This window comes from Equus asinus, chromosome 28 (assembly GCF_041296235.1).
Source record: "Equus asinus isolate D_3611 breed Donkey chromosome 28, EquAss-T2T_v2, whole genome shotgun sequence".
Classification (NCBI taxonomy): Eukaryota; Metazoa; Chordata; class Mammalia; order Perissodactyla; family Equidae; genus Equus; species Equus asinus.
This window is the reverse complement of record NC_091817.1, coordinates 44,122,686-44,139,641: the sequence shown is the minus strand read 5'-3', so window position 1 is coordinate 44,139,641 and position 16,956 is coordinate 44,122,686. Positions and strand designations below refer to the sequence as shown.

The window sequence follows — 16,956 nt, the reverse complement described above, 5'->3', positions numbered from 1 at the left end:
GCCGACCAGAAGCTCCTCGAGTCAGCCTTGGCCCCCGTGCACACCTGGCTGCTTCTCGGGCCTCCCTGCCGCCCGGAGCAGGGAAGAGGGCTCTTTGTCACGCCATAGCTCTGGGGCCTGTCACGTGAATGGGGACAAGCCCAGAGCACGGGATCCCACCAACTGTCACGACAGCATGTGAGGAGCGCCCTGCCCGGCACCTCGGGCCACCACCCTGGGGCTCCAGGTGCCCCCCGGCCACTTCACTACCAGACAGATCTCCTGGCCTGGAGCCCATCTCCAAGATGACTCGGAACCCACTTATATAACGAGACGGCCACACGCCACCCATGAGTCACGGGAGGGAGGGGGAGGAGGGTGATGACAAGGAGGACGCAAGGTAGAAGCTGAGGGGAATGACAGCAAGGGAGAGACCAAGGCGGGCTGCACCCACCTGGGGTCCCCTGGGTGATGGGACGGAGGCTGTGTCTGGGTCCCCTGTCCTGGCTCTGAATCCAGCTCAGGATCCCAGGATCCGCCGGCCGGCCGCCTCCTCTCCCGGCTGCTCTCCTGCTCCAGCCTCTGGCTCCCGGGCTGTGCGGGCTGCACCATCCGCTGGAGCAGGGGGCAGTCACAGGCGTGAGCACGGCAGGGGGAGCTCTGACGTGAGGCCACGGCCTGACGCAGCCCCAGCCAGGCGAGTCATCACAGCCGGCCTGCAGCCACGGCCTGGGTTAAAGGGACATTCCAGGCGATCCCAGCGACCGGTTTCCCTTGCAGCCTGACTGCTCCTCTGTCCCCAGGGCGAGTGAGGCTCAGGGTACTTCCTTGGGTCATGCTGTCCCGTCCACGCCCAGACGCTATGAGGCTCTCTTGCTGGCAGGGCAGCGACCACTCTACCCGGGTAGATGGCAGCTGAGGCCTCCCCCCTCTAGCTGGGCCACTCCGAGGGTAGCCCCCCACCCGCCTCCCTCTGGCACTCACACACCCAGCCTCCTCTGCCCTGCAACCAGACCGGTCCTCCTATTGTTCCCTCTACCCCTTAAGAGCTTTCAGGGCCTCCCGATTGCCCTCAGAATAGAGGGTGCCTTCCTCACTCAGCTAACAAGACCTGTGCGATGTGGTTGTGACGCATCCACAGGGTCCTGAATCCCCTCCTCTCTCCTTCAGGGCAGCAAATACCCCCTCCCTCGCATTCACGCTTTGCACCTGCATTCCCTCTGCCCAGAGTGTGTACTCCCATCCCAGCACACTCCTACGCATCCCTCTACGCCCCCAGCTCTAATGTTGCCATCCGGGAGGAGCCTTGTCTGGCGCCCCCGGGCCGAGTGAGTCACTTCCTGCTCTGGACTCTCAGTTGTTGGGACTTACGTCTATTTTAGCTGTTCTCTCTCTGGTCATTTGTCTACGGCTCTGTCTCCCCGGGGGCCCGCAGCTCTTCAAGGATGGGGCTGCGGGCTTATCCACCTCCTCCCCCGGCTCAGGGCTCTGTGGTTCCATCAGATTTCCTCAGCATGCCCTCCTCTTCTCAACTTTCCACGGAACCCCATTATTGCCCCCCGATCTTCCACCACTGCTCCCCCAAGTCCAGGGTGGTCAGAACTCAGAGACTCTGCTGCAGCCATGGGATGGGCGGGAAGGTCAGAGAGGACAGCTCTGGGGCTGGAGGGGACGAGGGCAAAGGTAAGGGTGGATAAAAGGAAAGCTGCCGAGTGAGAGGGAGAGCCTGAAGAAGAAGGCAGACGGGCAGGCACGTTTGGGTGTCCTCCAAGAGACGACAGGAAAGAACGGGATTTTTCGAGGGGATGTTTAGCTGTTACACTCAGCTTGTGGAGCTCAGCATTCCTCAGAGGCCAAAGTGCGTGCCTCTTGGCTCCAATGTTGTTACACAATCTAGTAGCCACTTTTTTTTTTTTTTTTAAATCAATATATTCCCCAGGCCTGGGTCTCTCTCTCTCTCTCTTTTTTTTTTTGGTGAGGAAGATTGGCCATGTGCTAAAAATCTGTTGCTAATCTTCATCTTCTTGCTTGAGGAAGATTGTCCCTGAGCTAACATCTGTGCCAATCTTCCTCTATTTTGTATGTGGGACACCTGCCACAGCGTGGCTTGATGAGTGGTGTGAGGGTCTGCACCTAGGATCCAGACCTGAGAATCCCGGGCCGCCAAAGCAGAGTGCAGGAACTTAACCACTGCGCCACTGGGCTGGCCCCTCTAGTGGGCACTTTTGAAACGGGTTTTAGGCAACATCTCTTTGGGCTCAGAGCAGGTCTCCCTGGAGTGACAAAGTAAGAAAGAAAACGCTCCTAAAAGAAAGGTCAGGGCAGACAGTTCTCCCAATGACAAGAGAGAACTTTCTCTCTAGATGAGGAGTTTCTAACTTGGGGTCTCTGCTGGAAATTGGGGTGGCTCTCCCTGAAATGATACAGAACATGTCGAATGTATGTTCTGCAGTGGCCATGTGACTTTTTTCCACCGCAGTTCCTTTCTCGGAGGGCCTTCTTGTCCCCTGTCCACGAGGTCCTGGTAGGGCTACGAGAGTACACAGCTCTGTGGTCAAGGGTGGGCATGTGACTCAGGGTAGGGCATTCCCTGGGGTGCAAAGGACTACAGTAGAGCCAATCGGGAATCTTGCAGAGATTTTATAGAAAGATATTAGAAGGAAAAAAGACTGTCACATTTCAAAGGATTACGAGCTCCAAGAATGTGGCTTGAGACTGCCAGAAGTCCATCTCCCCCACCATATGGAGAGATCCCGCCTGACAATGAAGCCAACACACAGAAGCAGAGCCAGGCGATGGAGAGAAAGATGCTGAATATTAATATGATTTGACTCCTGGATCCAGCTATGCCTGACTTCCCCGTTATTTTAATATAGCATTAAATTCTCTTTTTGCTTCAGACACTTTGAGTAACATTTGTATCATTTCTGATCAACAGTCCTTGACCAATACACCCAAAATGCACACTTTTCCGAGGAGACAGCTCATACTTCCATCAAAGATTCAAACGGCTTATTAGACCAGTGAGAAGTAAGAAATCTCCCCATTTGAAGTATAGCAAAAAGTAGCATCTGTTGCTTACTTGCTTCTTACAGCCTTTTAAGGCCTAACAACATGCACACATGCCTCAGTTTCCTCATCTGTAAAAGGGAGATCAGAAAACCTATTTCTCAGGTTTGTTTAATGAAACAAAAACTCAGCATGTAAAGCTCCTAGACTGTGGCAGGCATGCAGTTGGAGCTCAATCCATGCACATTCCCTTTTCCTCTACCTGCATGAGCCCCAGTTTACACTTTTTTATACTTGGAGAAAAAACTCCCTCAGTTAAACCACCTTTCCTCCTGACAGCTGGCTGTCTCCCTGGGAGGGAAGAGGAGGGTGCGTGCGGGGAGGGGGGACAGCTGCTCGTTCGTGTTTATCCTACCTGCAGGAGGACCGTTCCCCCAGGAACCGTGAGCTGTAAACAGTACTTCGGGGCGTTCTCCCAGGACAGCAGCTGAACATCTTCAATAGCGCTGTAGGAGACCGAGTTTTCCATGTACCCAGTTGGCTGCAGCAAAAAAAAAAAAAAAAAGAAAAGACATGCATTGATTACAAGATCAGGCACAACATCGGCGCCTCAGAAGAAGGTTCCAGAAAAATAGCCCCATGCTGGCAACGAGCAAACTGAGCTGGTACAGAAACTCTGCAACTTCAGGGACCAAAGGGACTCTGAATTTCCTAGCTGGCGGCATCCAGCTGGAGGGGAGGGGCCGTGCGGGAACCTCGCCCACGTGTTTGGAGGCGCAGAGTCGGGACTAGACTGGGGTCCCTGAGGGAAGCCCCAAGGACTGTTCTCCTGGCAGCCACAGGGCCCAGCATGGGGCGGAGCCTGAGTCCCTCTATCCCTCACGGTGTCCAAGCCACCACCCTCCCCTTTCCAGAAAGCCGTCACAGCCCCCTCACTGGTCTTCTCGCCTCATCCCTTCCTACAGGCACGTGCTCTCCACTCAGCACCCAGGGCCGCGTTCCAAGTCAGCAAACTCGATCCCTTTATTCCCCTACTAAGCATCCTTCAATGGCTCCCAGTGGCCCAACCACGAAATCCACGTTCCCATCCACCATCAACAGGCCTGCAGGTCTGGTCTTGCTTCTGCGTCCAGCCACCCCTCCCTCCCTGGGAATTTCTTGCCCTTTCTGTGCTCCTCTACGTGGGCCCACTGACAGCACCAAAAACTCAGCTTGCTCCTTGTCCCAAAAAGGCCGCGGCCCCACCCCTGGCATCTTCTCTTCTCCTCTCCAGGTCTCAGCTCAGCAGGACTTCTGGGGGGAAGCTGTGACCCTCTGGACCTCATAACCCAGTGGGTCGCATCCTCCCTGGTGGCCTCTGTGCTCACCATGCCCGGTTTAATTACTGTGGCCTTGTATCATGTGCTATCTGTTTGACAGCTGCCTCCTGGCCAGGCTGCAGCTCCGTAAGGTCAGGCTCCTGTTTGTCTTGGTCCCTGCTCTCTCTCCCCAGTGCCTGGCACGTGGCGAGGGCTCGAGAATTTGTGTGGAAAGAAAGAAGGATAAAGGCTCTCATTGGTCAACTCTGGGGTGAGGGTGGGGCAAGAGAAACTCACAGCCATTCACTGCTCTGTGAGTGAGGTCCGCCGTCACAGAGAGAAGGCACCAGGGGCATGCACCTGCCACCAGGGACCAGCAGCACCCCTGTCACCCTGTCCCCAGGAAGCCAGAGTTCAGCAGAATCGGAGGCGAGTGTAGCACAGCCGAGAGGAACAACAGCTAACATCTCCCTAAGCCTGAGACGCCAAGGCTCCCGGGCACTCGATGAACACCATCTCCTTTAATCCTCACGACAGGCCCATGGAGCAGGAGCTGGGGCCATCCCACTGCACAGATGAGGATGCTGAGGCTCAGGGGGGCATGCCACATGCCCAAGGTCACCCAGCTGGGCAGGGGTGTGGCCAGGACTGAACTCAGCTGCTGACTCTGGACTCGGCGCCCTGAGCGCCATGCTCAAGCAAGAGGCAGACGCGATTTCAAATCCGTGGCCCAACAAGCTATTCTACCTAAGGACTCAGGACCTCCAGGAGGTGTGTCAGTTTCAGGTTCTGCCTGCCAAAGCTGAGGTCTGGTGGCGGTGGCGGCGGAGAGGGCTGAGAGCTTCAGCTGCCTCAAACTTCCCTGACCCGATCAGTCACCAGCTCAGGAGGGAACAGCGACTGATCAATTGACCTGCCCATTCATTCACTCGCTCGTCCATTCATCTGACAGATATTTATTAAGCACCCATTACTTCCAGGCCATAGGCTGGGTGCTGGGGATACAGCAGTGAGTGTCTGAGACCAGGGCCCAGTGGGGGCAAGAGACAGCAGATGAACAAACCACCCCAATAAATAAACTATAGGACAGCAGCAAGTGCTGCACCAAGAATCCAAATGTGGTGTGGTGGGCAGGAGGCTGGGAGCTGGAGCTCCGTGGGAAGATGGAGGGAAAGTGCATCTCAGAGCACACAGCCAGTGCAAAGGCCCAGGGGCGGGAAGAAGCTGGCAGTGTTCAGGGAGGGAGGCCAGGGTAAGAAATGCCCTGGAGAGATGAGCAGGCCAACCCTGGAGGGACGCGAAGGCCCAGCTGTGGGCCCAGGTACCACTCCCTGGGGGGTGGACACTGCAGCGGCTTTAGGAAGGTTTTATAGCATCATTGGGAGGAGTAGGCGGAAGCAGGGAACAGCCTGGAGGCTCCTGCACAGGTCCAGGTCAGACCCTGGCGGGGAGTCGGGAAGGCAGCCAAGTTCGTCCTCCCTTCTCACCAGCACATGGCCCGCCCTCAGCAGGAGCCCAGGCGACCGCGTGTCCGACCAGCATGGCTCCATCAGCGGGCCCCAGAGGCGGACACGTGGGCTCCCCTTCACCTTCTGCCCTCTTCCAGCATCCTCCACACTATCGTGTTCTCGAAATTCTGCAATAAACAGCTCAGCCCACCAGCATATCTTGTCCTGAGAATATCAGTGAGACCAGGGGCTTGGGGGATCGGCTATGGGCTTATTTTCCCAACCCACGTTCGAATATTTATGGTGGGTGTGGCTGACAGCCTGTCTGCCCCGTGGGGTTTCTGCACCATAAGAGCAGGAATTCTCCTCTGACCTGTTCCAAGGGCCCAAGCAGAGCCTGACGTTTAGGGAGGTGAGCGTCGTTTTCTTAATAAACGAAGGAATATTTTCCTAAATCAAAAAATGTTCATCCATGGATTACTTATAATCACTATGCATAACATACTTGGGAAGATGCTTTTTTTGTTTATTATGCTTAAAAATTAAATCAAAATATTAAAAATACATTAATAGATTTTTTTAAAAAATCTCCATTAGGAAGCAACGGCACTTGGGTGCCCGGTTGCACCAAAGGCCTTTTCTTGGTGGCCCATGTCACTTCTCTCCCCTTTTAAGGTCCATGCATTTGGAAAACTGCATACAAGAGAGAGACACGAAATCCACTCCGAAAATCCCAGCGGGGGGGAGAGTGACCGCAAAGGCGTGAACGTGACCATCCAAGGCAGCCTCGCTTCTTAGAATCGCACCTGGGACACATGGGCAGAGGGCCTCGCAGCTGCTCCTTCCCTCACAGCCTCCTCGGAGACCCACCGCGCTCGCTGCCCAGTGCCACACCAAGCCTGTGGCAGCACATTCCGGCAGAGGACCTCCAGTGACGTGTGCGATCTGACATGAGGGAGCGCTCACTGACCGCCTGCGTCTGCCTTTCTCACGACCCTGCTTTAGCCGCTTCAATGTGGCCTTAATTAGAAGTTGCAACACAGGCTTTTTGGGGGAGAGGCTGGGTATAAATAAATACATACTGTTTTTTAAAAACAGCTGTATCACTTTCCCATCATTTGAAGCAGTACTGGCTAAAAGCAGAATCTGTAGACTCAACAGGACCTGTGTTTGAGCCACTTATTGTGTGTCTTTATGTAAGTTACTGCACCTCTCTGAACCCGTTTCTTCCAGTGGTAAAACGAGAACTTAATAAATTATTAGGAACCTTAAAGGAGATCCAGTGTGTCAAGGGCTTAGCATAGCACTTAGAACATACTGAAAAGCTTAACAAAATGAACTGTTGTGAGAAAGATTAGACTTCATCTCTGGAGTCTTCCTCCTCAAAACCCATAATTCTAGTCTAACCATGAGAAAAACATCAGACCAACCCCAGTGGCGGGCCATGCCCCAAAACGCATGACCAGTTCAAGGGAAGTTCGAGCAAGTGTCCCAACCAAGAGAAGTCTTTGGAGACACGATGACGAAAAGTACTGACCGTGGGATCCTGGGACAGAAAAGGGACGAGGTGAAAACTGAGGAAATCGAATAAAGGATGGACTCTAACAACAGCCTATCAATGTCGGTTCATCAGTTGGGACAAATGCATCATGCTATTGTAAGATGGTACCAAGTAGGGCAGCGGGGTGTGGGGCATATGGGAATTCTCTGCACCATCTGTAACTTTTCTGTACATCTCAAGCTGTTCTAAAGGAAAACGTTTATTAAGAAACATTAACCCAAGGGGCCGGCCCGGTGGTGCAGCGGTTAAGTGCGCACATTCCGCTTCGGTGGCCTGGGGTTTGGATCCCGGGTGCGGACATGGCACCTCATGGCAAGCCACGCTGTGGTAGGCGTCCCACATATAAAGTAGAGGAAGATGGGCACGGATGTTAGCTCAGGGCCAGTCTTGCTCAGCAAAAAGAGGAGGATTGGCAGCAGTTAGCTCAGGGCTAATCTTCCTAAAAAAACCCGCAAACAACAACAAAAACCAAAACAAAACAAAATAAAAAGAAAAATTAACTGCTGCTGCCACCACTCCTGCTGTTGCTGTCACTATCATAGTCCACAGAGCCGAGGCAGGAGCCACGAGGCGTGCAAGGGAAACGGGACAGACTGGGACGCAAAGCCCCCAGGGGCTGCTCTCTGGACTCGGTGTGAGCCAACGCGGACCAGGCAGCTTCGTCCTGGGTACTTTCACACGCTGGGGATGATTTCACAGATGACTGATAATTCCCTGGTAATCTGAACAGGACGATCAGAGCTACAGGGGAGGAGATTCCTGCATGGGGTAAACGCTGGGTTAGAAGAGAAGGAGAAATTAAATGCTCCTCCACTCGAGGGAAGCGAGGAAATCCAGCTCTGAGTGGACAATAAACAGATTAAAAGTTATTTCTACCTGTGAAAGCAGGGCAAGCCGTTCTGTATGACTCCATTTATACAACATCCCGGAATACACAAAACCACAGGGGTGGACACATCAGACCAGCAGTCGCCCAGCGGCTGGGACAGGGGAAGGGACCAGTTACTGAGGGACATGGGGGCACTTTTTGGGGTCATGGAAGTATTCTATATCTTGACTGGGGTGCTGGTTACTAGACTATACGTTTGTCAAAACTCACAGATCTGCACACTAAAAGCGTGAACACTACTGAATGTAAATTACACCTCAAACCTAACTATGGCACTGCGTGAATATTCAAGATAATCTGGAAGATGATGAACACGATGAAATCTTTCAGATAAAACCGTATCAAGACCACTCATTAGCACTGCATATATTACCTTCCTGATTATTTTTTAGACATAAGTTTTTTTTTTTTTTTAACAGAGCCCAAATCTTACGGGTACATATAATTTTGTAACCGACCTTTTTTCACATAATGCTAGATCATATGCACATCCCATATTCTGAACCATAACCTCCAGAACTATCATTTTAGTGGCTATAAGATATTCAGCCACTATTTATTTATTTATTTTTATTTGTTTGAGGAAGATCAGCCCTAAGCTAACATCTGCTGCCAATCCTCCTCTTTTTTGCTGAGGAAGACTGGCCCTGAGCTAACATCTGTGCCTACCTTCCACTATTTTATATGTGGGACGCCTGCCACAGCATGGCTTTGCCAAGCGGTGCCATGTCCACACCCGCGATCCAAACCGGCGAACCCTGGGCCACTGAAGCGGAACGTGCAAACTTAACCACTGTGCCACCAGGCTGGCCCCTCGGCCACTATTTATTTAATTTTTGTTTTTGTTTTTCTTTGCTGGGAAAGATTCACCCTGAGCTAACATCTGTTGCTGATCTCCCCCCTCCCCCACTCCCCAAAGCCCCCGTACACAGTTGTATATTCTAGTTGTAAGTTCTTCCAGTTCTTCCGCGTGAGCCACTGCCACAGCATGCCAACTGACAGACGGGTGGTGTGGTCCTGTGCCCGGGCACGGAACCCGAGCCGCTGAACTGTAACCACTAGGCCATCAGGGCCGGCTTGGCCACCATTTATCATCAACCCTACCCCCTCCACCACCGACAGTGCGGCGGTTTCATTTTACGCCACTATAAACAACTGCACGGTGAACATCCTTGTGAAACATGTTTTTCTAGCCTATATTTAGGATTATTTCCTTAGGCCAGATTCCCAGAAATGGAATGACTGGGACAAAGGGTAAGGGCCTATTTTATGTTGTCACCAAACTGTTCTCATTGAAGAGATAGTAAAGAGAACTGGGGAGTCCTGGCTAAGACCGGGGGGCCTTCGTGCTGGGTCCCCCGCTTGCCGGGCTCCGGCTGGAAGCCATGTTCCGACCCGGGTGAGTTCAGTGTGACGGTCTGGAAGCTGAGTGCCCACAGCGCGACCACACGGGGTGGGTGTTGGGTTGCAGCCGTCTGTAAGCTGGGGTCCTGGCCCTGGGGATGCTGCTCTCCCATGGGAGTCAGGGATCTGGTCGGAGGCCTCTGTCCTTTCCCTCTCTGGGACTGATGAGGGGCCAGTTTGGGGTCTGGGTGTTTGCAGGACGGGAAGAGAACAGTCTCGCTCTGCTTTCGTTTCTGAGATGAGCTGCTTCCCTGGTGAGGTCTGCGCTAGAGAAAGCAGGGCCTGGGGGACTCAACAGGCCCCCAGTGATCCCCCAAGGCCTTCAGAGCTGACATCCCAAACAGGGCACCTTCTCGGACTTCCCAGGCGTCAAAGTGGGCAGCGAGTGGGGTGACCAAAGACCCTGAGACAGCGCCCCCCACCCCGAGTCCCCCAGTCATCACCTCCCCCCACCTTTCCAGGGAGCCAGCTCCCTCTCGCCTAAACTGCCTGCTGGTTTCCATGGGGATTTCTCTAAAAGTGCTTATGAATCATGACGTCCGAGGCCCCCCAGACGAGGCTGCAGGCTGACTCAAGGCACACGTCAGGAAGGCGCCCAGCACTGTTCCTGGCAGGGCGGGGGGAGGAGGCTCCCGGACCCCAAAAGGAAAAGCTGGTCAGGAATCATCCACCCTCCACCAGCACGCTCCCGAGGCCGGAGGATGTGGGAGACTGGGAAACCTCGCCCAGCTGGGGACCTGGGCTGAGAACACAGGCGGTGTGTCATGGGGGGTTGCTGCCCTGGCTGCCAGCTGGGTGCGCGATGCTGGGGACACGTCTCCTTGCTCCACGTACGAAAGCCACTTGAGTCATCATGGAGGGGACCCAGGCTGCATGGCCTGGTTCCACACGGCACTGCCCTGCCGGCATGAGGAAGGAATGGCTCTGGCACCCACACACAAACCCCGGGCTCGACGGAGAGACGCAAGTCGGAGGGCAGGAGAGCCCCTTCCAGCCCCGCCTTGGACAGTCAACAACAACGGGAATAATAATAGTGATGACACCATTACTCCGTGGTGGTGCCATGAAGTGGCTTGGACTAGGGGAGTGGGCTTCAGCCCTCACTTCCCCTTCTGCTTTTCAAAAAATTGAGATAAAACTCATCTGACAGAAAATTAAACATTAACTATTTGAAAACGTACGATTCAGTGGCATTTGGGTGCACTCACAATGCAGTGCAACCTCCACCTCAATTCAGTTCAGAGACATTTTCATTATCCCAAAAGGAAGCCCCATAGCCATTAAGTGGTCACTCGCTGTGACATCACCCCAGTCCCTGGTGACCACCGGTCTGCAATCTGTCCCTGTGGATTTGCCTACTCTGGACATTTCGTATTGACGGAATCAGACAATCTGGGATCCTTTCTGTCCGGCTCCTTACACTTGAACATTTTCGAGGTTCCTCCATGTTGCACGTACCACGCGTCAGTACTTCCATCCTTTTTACGGCTGAATAATGTTCCGCTGAATGCACAGGCCACGTTTTCTTGACCCCTTCATCAGCTGAAGGACATCTGAGTTGTCCACCTTTTGGCCATCGTGAACAGCCTGCTGCGTGTTTTTCTCAGTGACCTGGCAGGACACGCACCCTGCACACACAACCCTCGCCAAGCTCCCCCCACAGACACACACAGGTGCCCTGGCTGACCTTTACCCAGCGGTCACCATGTGGCCGGCACAGTGCTGAGAGCTTTGGATACATTATCCCATTTATCAGAACAACAACAATGCTGCAGGGGGCAGCTGTGATGGCCCCCATTTATCCACACATTACAGAAGAAGAAACTGAGGCATGGAGAGGTAAGGCCATGTTGCAGCTTCTGTTTTCAAGAGAGAAGACCCTGAACTCAACCTCACGACCCCCGAGACTGTGCCCTCCATCCCTACGCTCTGCCCAACTCCTCCAGCCAGCTCCTAACTCCAGTGTGCGTACGGGTGTGCGCGTGCATCGTGAAGGCGCCTGTGCAGAAAGGGGCCGGGACCAGAGAGGACGTCAGAGCCGGCCCCGGCACAGCGGGGGGTCTCAGCATCTGCCTTCCAACTGACTGCCATCCAGCCCCGCAGGTCGGCAGGCCACCTCCGGCTCGACTCGGCCTCCAGGGCAGAAACCCACACATGCTCATTTGGGAAAGGCCTGTCAAAATATTTGGATGTTCTCTTGAATGCCACAAAGGGAGAGTTGAGCAGGGAGAGCAAAGCGGCAGGGAACAATTTGCTGCTAGATGAGCCAGTCTGGGCCCCGGTCCCAGAGCTCATCTCCTCAAACGCCGTCCCCACTCCCCGTCCCCTCGTTTCTGTAACCAAACAGACCGAACATGATATGACCTCTTCTTGTTGCCCAGGGTCCCTGGTGTTGTGACCCCCCCAACCCCTCCACCGGTGAGCTGGGCTGCAGCCCAGCGATGCCCTCGGTGCCACTTGGGAATAGAGAGCTGCGCACTGCTACACTCCGGCCTGGAGTTGGAGAGATGGGTCTGTTTCGAACAGCTTCTCCCATCATTCTCTGGATGCCAAATGGTTACTTCCTATTGCTGCCAATGAATCCGCCCCCACACCCTACCCTCAAAAGGTTACTGCTGTGGCCTGTGAAACCAGAGCACCAAGCGCATTAGAATTATGTGTAAAGTAAAAGTAACTGGGTTCGGAGCAAGAAAATCTCTTACAGGAAAGATACATCCTTCTTGTGTTTTGTGGTGTTTTGTCCGATCTTCTCTTGGTGGCGGGGGTGATTATTCTAAGTTCTTCACAGCATAAATAACTCTAGATTGGCACTGTCTGGTGGAACTTTCTGCAATGATGGAAATGCTCTGTATCTGCGCTGCCCAACGCAGGAGCCACTGAGCACTTGAAATGCGGCTAGGGTAACGGTCACCTTGGGACTGAGGTCATGCAGTCACTCAGCATGTGGAACCCTTCCCATGTGTAACCAATACCAGGGCCTGGGGACATGGCAGTGAAGGGGAGGGACACAGTGCTACACATGGAGCTGATAAGTTGGTGGGAGAGAAAGATGACCCAGGAAAATTGGGGGGAGGGGCAGGTCAGATGGATAGAATCTGCGTCCCAGACAGCTGAGAAACTGATCAAGGCTCAGAGGGAGCCTGGATGGAGGGACTGGCCCCAGGACCCTCTCAGGCCCAGTGGAGCTGTCGGTGGGCATGAATGCCAGGCACCCCTCCTCCTGCCCTAGTGTCGGGAGCTCCCTGGCTGGGAGCACCACTGCTGGCACACCCTGCCCACCTCCCACATCAGCATGGCCCCCTGCCAGCCCCCGGTAGGCAGGTATCACCATCGCCCTTGTGACAGACCAGAAACAGAGGCTCTGCGCAGGTATGCACCTTGACCGACCACGCACAGCTACTCAGGACAAAAGTAGGAAGAGAACTGAGACCTGCGGACTTTCCTGGCCTTGGTCTATAAAAGCTAGTGAGTTAAAAATCAGGGGCTCGACAGTCCTCCAGCAGAACGGCTCCAACGAGAAAGACGACGACAAGGGTTGGCGTGGATACGGAGCAGCTGGAATGCTCCTCAACTGCTGGTGGAAATCGCTAAATTGCTAAACCACTTCAGAAAACTTCACAATAGGATCTGCCAAAGCTGGACATACGCATCCCCTGCGACCAGCAGCCCCACTCCTATGAAAAAACGCCGACATACGTCCTCCCAAAGACCTGTACACAAATGTTCCCCGAGGACCACAGAGCCCCAGACTGGAACAGACTGGGAGCTACCCAGACGCCCACCAACAGAAGACTGGATCAAGAAATCCGAGTCCACTCACCCAGTGGAACAGTTACACAACAACGAGAAGGAAGGATCCACGACTACACACAACACGTGGATGGACCATACCAACAAGAACACGATGCTGGGGAAAGCGAAGGCGGCAGGAGAGGGAGACCGGACAGGAGACGGATGGGACTCCATGAAGGAAGCCACAGGCCTGAGTCTACAGGAGCTGAGAAGGGCTGCTGGGGACAGGACCCTGCGGACAGCACTCATTCGTGGGGTCGTCAGGAGTCGGAGCTGACTTCGTGGTTTGTAACAACAACGCTGTGCAAGAGAAACTAGACACAGAAGCACATAGTGCATGCGTCCATTTATAGAAAGCTCAGAAATAGGCAAAACTCACTCCACGCTGTGAGAAGTCAGTGTGCTGGGTATTGGGGTGACCAGCTGTCTGGTTTGCCTGAGAATGAGGGGTTTCTCAAGCATCGGATATTCGGCACTAAAACCGGGAAAGTTCTGGGAAAACTGGTACGAGTTGGTGACCCTACTGTCGCCCCAGATGGGGAAAGTACTGGAAAGGGGCAAGAGGGAGCTTCTGGAGGCCTCGCACTGGTCTAGCTCTTGATTCGGGTTGGGAGTGACACAGTGTGTTCACTTTGCAAAAACACATAAGCGGGACACAATGTGTCACTTTTCTGTGTGTATGTTACACTTCAATTAGAAGATCTTTTGAAAAATCAGAATGTCTAGAGTCAGAACCCAGGCTCCACCACTTGCTGGCTGTGTGGCCTTAGGCAAGTCATTTGGCCTCTCTGAGCCTCCATTTTCTCCCTTGTAAAAGTCAGAGAGTATTCCCACCCATTAGGATGGCTACTAAAGATAAAAAAAGATAATAACAAGTGTTGGTGAAGAAGCGGAGAAACTGGAACGCTCGTATACTGCTGGTGGGAATGCAAAATGGCGCAGCCGCTCGGGAAAACAGTGTGGCAGTACTTCAAACAGAGTTTCCGTATGACCCATACGGGAACTTCATGGTATGTGATTATACCACAATAAAAAAGGTAACAGTATATCTATCGTAAGGGTGTTTGTGGAGAGCAATTAAGTGAATGCAGCTCGGCACCTTGTAAGAACTTGATACAGGGAACTGCTCTCATGCAGTCACCCCAAGAGAGTAGCACTTGGCGAGGCCTGAGAAAGCAGGCCGGGAGGGTGCTGCGGGCAGGACACGAGGAGGTGGGGGTTCATTCGTTCGAGGTCAGTGAGATAAACGCCCAGCACGGTGCCAGGTGCTAAGGAGGAGCTAGTTATAGCCAGGCAATTATGTTCAAGTCTCAGCCAGAAGCAAGAAGAGGCTTTGTGCAAGGGCTCTCCAGGTTCCTTCACCACCCATAGATTGCTCCAGAAAGATGGGACAGAGAGGAGCGCCCTGGCTTGCAGTCAGCCTGGCGCATGGGGGATCACCCAGCTCTGGATGACCAGGGACAAGCAGGATGCCATCAGTGATGGATGGTCAGGGTCAGCCCCAGTTGGCATCCCAGGAGCTCTGGGCCATGTGCCTGTGGACACCGGCTCCCCACCTCCTCCTGCGCCGTCTCAATCAAGCCCCCTCACAGCCCAGCCCTCCTTGGGGGCCTGGGAGGGGCCGCCTGGGGGCCGTGGGATCTTCAAGACAGGGGAGGAGCCACCAGCCCTGCTTCCCCACTGCCCAGGCCTCAGAGGAGCGGTGCCTAGAGGATGGGCCAGGAGGGCAGGGCTGGTGCCGGGGCAGGTCAAGCCTGCTCTCTACAGATCATGCTCTGTGGAGACGGTCAGGAGGCACGCTGGCTCATTAATCATCAGTCCAGCCATGGCAGCTGCCCCCTTTTATGGCCAAATGGCTCAAGAGGTTTAATAATAGAGTGAAGGACTGATATTTCCACATTCAGACTCTTCGAACCCCAGTCACCATCGCAGGCTTGGGCAGAGGGATGGAAATCTGGGTCCTCGGGGCACGATGCTTGGCATCTGTGTCACCCGGCAGCTTTGCCATCAGAGCAGTCGATCAAGGCTCCTGAGGGCCGTGACACAAAGTCAGCACGTTTCCAACCACTGAGTCAGCAAACATTTTTAAGGACCACAGCAGCTCGTATGGATCTAGGGCACCCCAAATAGTAGGCCCCTGGGGCAGTCCACAGCCCCATCTCCCTGAGGCTTCACAGGGACTCTGGGAAAGCGGTACTGCTAGGACCCTCATCTCGTAGAGGAAGAAAGGGAGGCTCGGAGCAGTTAAATAGTGGGCCACTGGTCACAGCTGGTCAGTGGAGAGGTCGCCTCATTGACTCAGAAGCCAGGTCCTCATCCACAGTACCATGTCTCCTGCTGGCTCTGCCAGACGCTGGCCCGAGAGCCCCAAGATGCCCAGGGCGTGCCAGAGTCAGCCGCTTGATTGGCGGGGGGGTGGGACCAGAGGTGGACAGAGGTAAGGACAACATGAAGTGATAAGCACTGTAATTGAGGGGTGTAAGGACAAAGGGCAGGAGGGGGAGGAACATTCTGGACATGGGAAGGCTTCCCAGGAGTGACCTATGAGCAGGGTCTTCAGGTGGGCAGGGCAGCACTGGACACTCCCAGCAGAGGAAACAGAAAGCGCAAGGAGCCACAGTGTGCAGGACTCCGGTCTGGGAAGAGGAAGTTACTAGGTGAGGCTTGGGTGCAAGGACTCCCCCGGGGGCCTGAGACAGGACCCAGACCAGGGCACAGCCCCGCCCGCCCAACCGTCCCAAATCCTTGCATTCTCTCTCTCTCCCCGCCTAGCTCTTTCTAAAGTTAAGGCGCACTATATAAACAGTACAGTGTGTAAAGTGTGAAAGTGGACCAGTCTGAAGGTTCAGCGGGACCTGGTTTTGCACAGGCACAGCCCTGTGTCACCGTCACCCAGGTCAAGATAGGGGACATCTCCAACACCCCAGAGGGCCCCCGGGGCCCCTCCCCAGGCCGCCCTGTCCACCACACTGGCATCTCTCGCTATAGACTGGCTCTTGAACTTCTGACAAACAGAAGCTTGCGGTAGACAGCTTTCATGTCTGGCTTCTCCAGCTTAGCGTGATGTCCGTGAGATGCACGTCTGTAGCTCAATCTTCCTTTTAATCGCAGAGCAGCGCTCCTTGCCATGCGCCACCGTTGTTTACGGATCTTTGGTTGTTTCCGAAAAGTTTGGGGCTATTGTGTAAAAGCTGCTGTGAACATTTTTGCACTTACTTTTTTTTGGGGGGGGGGAGATTGGTGGCAAAAACAGTCTTTTGGGTAAATACCCAGGAGTGAGATTCCCGGGTTTTAGGGTAAAATGCTTAGATTTAAACCCAAGAAACAAGTTTGTAGGGAATTCTGGGGAAGTTTTCTATGAAAACGAGCTCCTTGGGAGGGCCCGCTCTTTCTCAGGTGCCTTTCGCCTTGGGCAGGACAAGGAGGCCTGAGCTTGGCGGACGGAATCAGGCCAGCGAGGGAGCTCAATTTTCTCCGCAGGTGCAGAGCATCTTTCACAGAGGGACTCAGACCGGCAGGACAGGCGGCAGCCTTCTCAAAACCGGCCTCGGAGACACAGAGGAGGTGGTGGAGAGA

General features: G+C 54.1%; 1 protein-coding gene across 2 annotated transcripts in view; it reads right to left on the bottom strand.

The window, feature by feature from the left end:
* CMIP (c-Maf inducing protein) overlaps nt 1-16,956 on the bottom strand; it is a 239,991-nt gene that overhangs the window by 90,574 nt on the left and 132,461 nt on the right. For both annotated transcript variants that reach the window (XM_044761603.2, XM_070500721.1), the window contains exon 2: nt 3,404-3,529. In XM_044761603.2, coding sequence (XP_044617538.1) covers nt 3,404-3,529 — 126 coding nt within the window. The remainder of the gene's footprint in view (nt 1-3,403; nt 3,530-16,956) is intronic.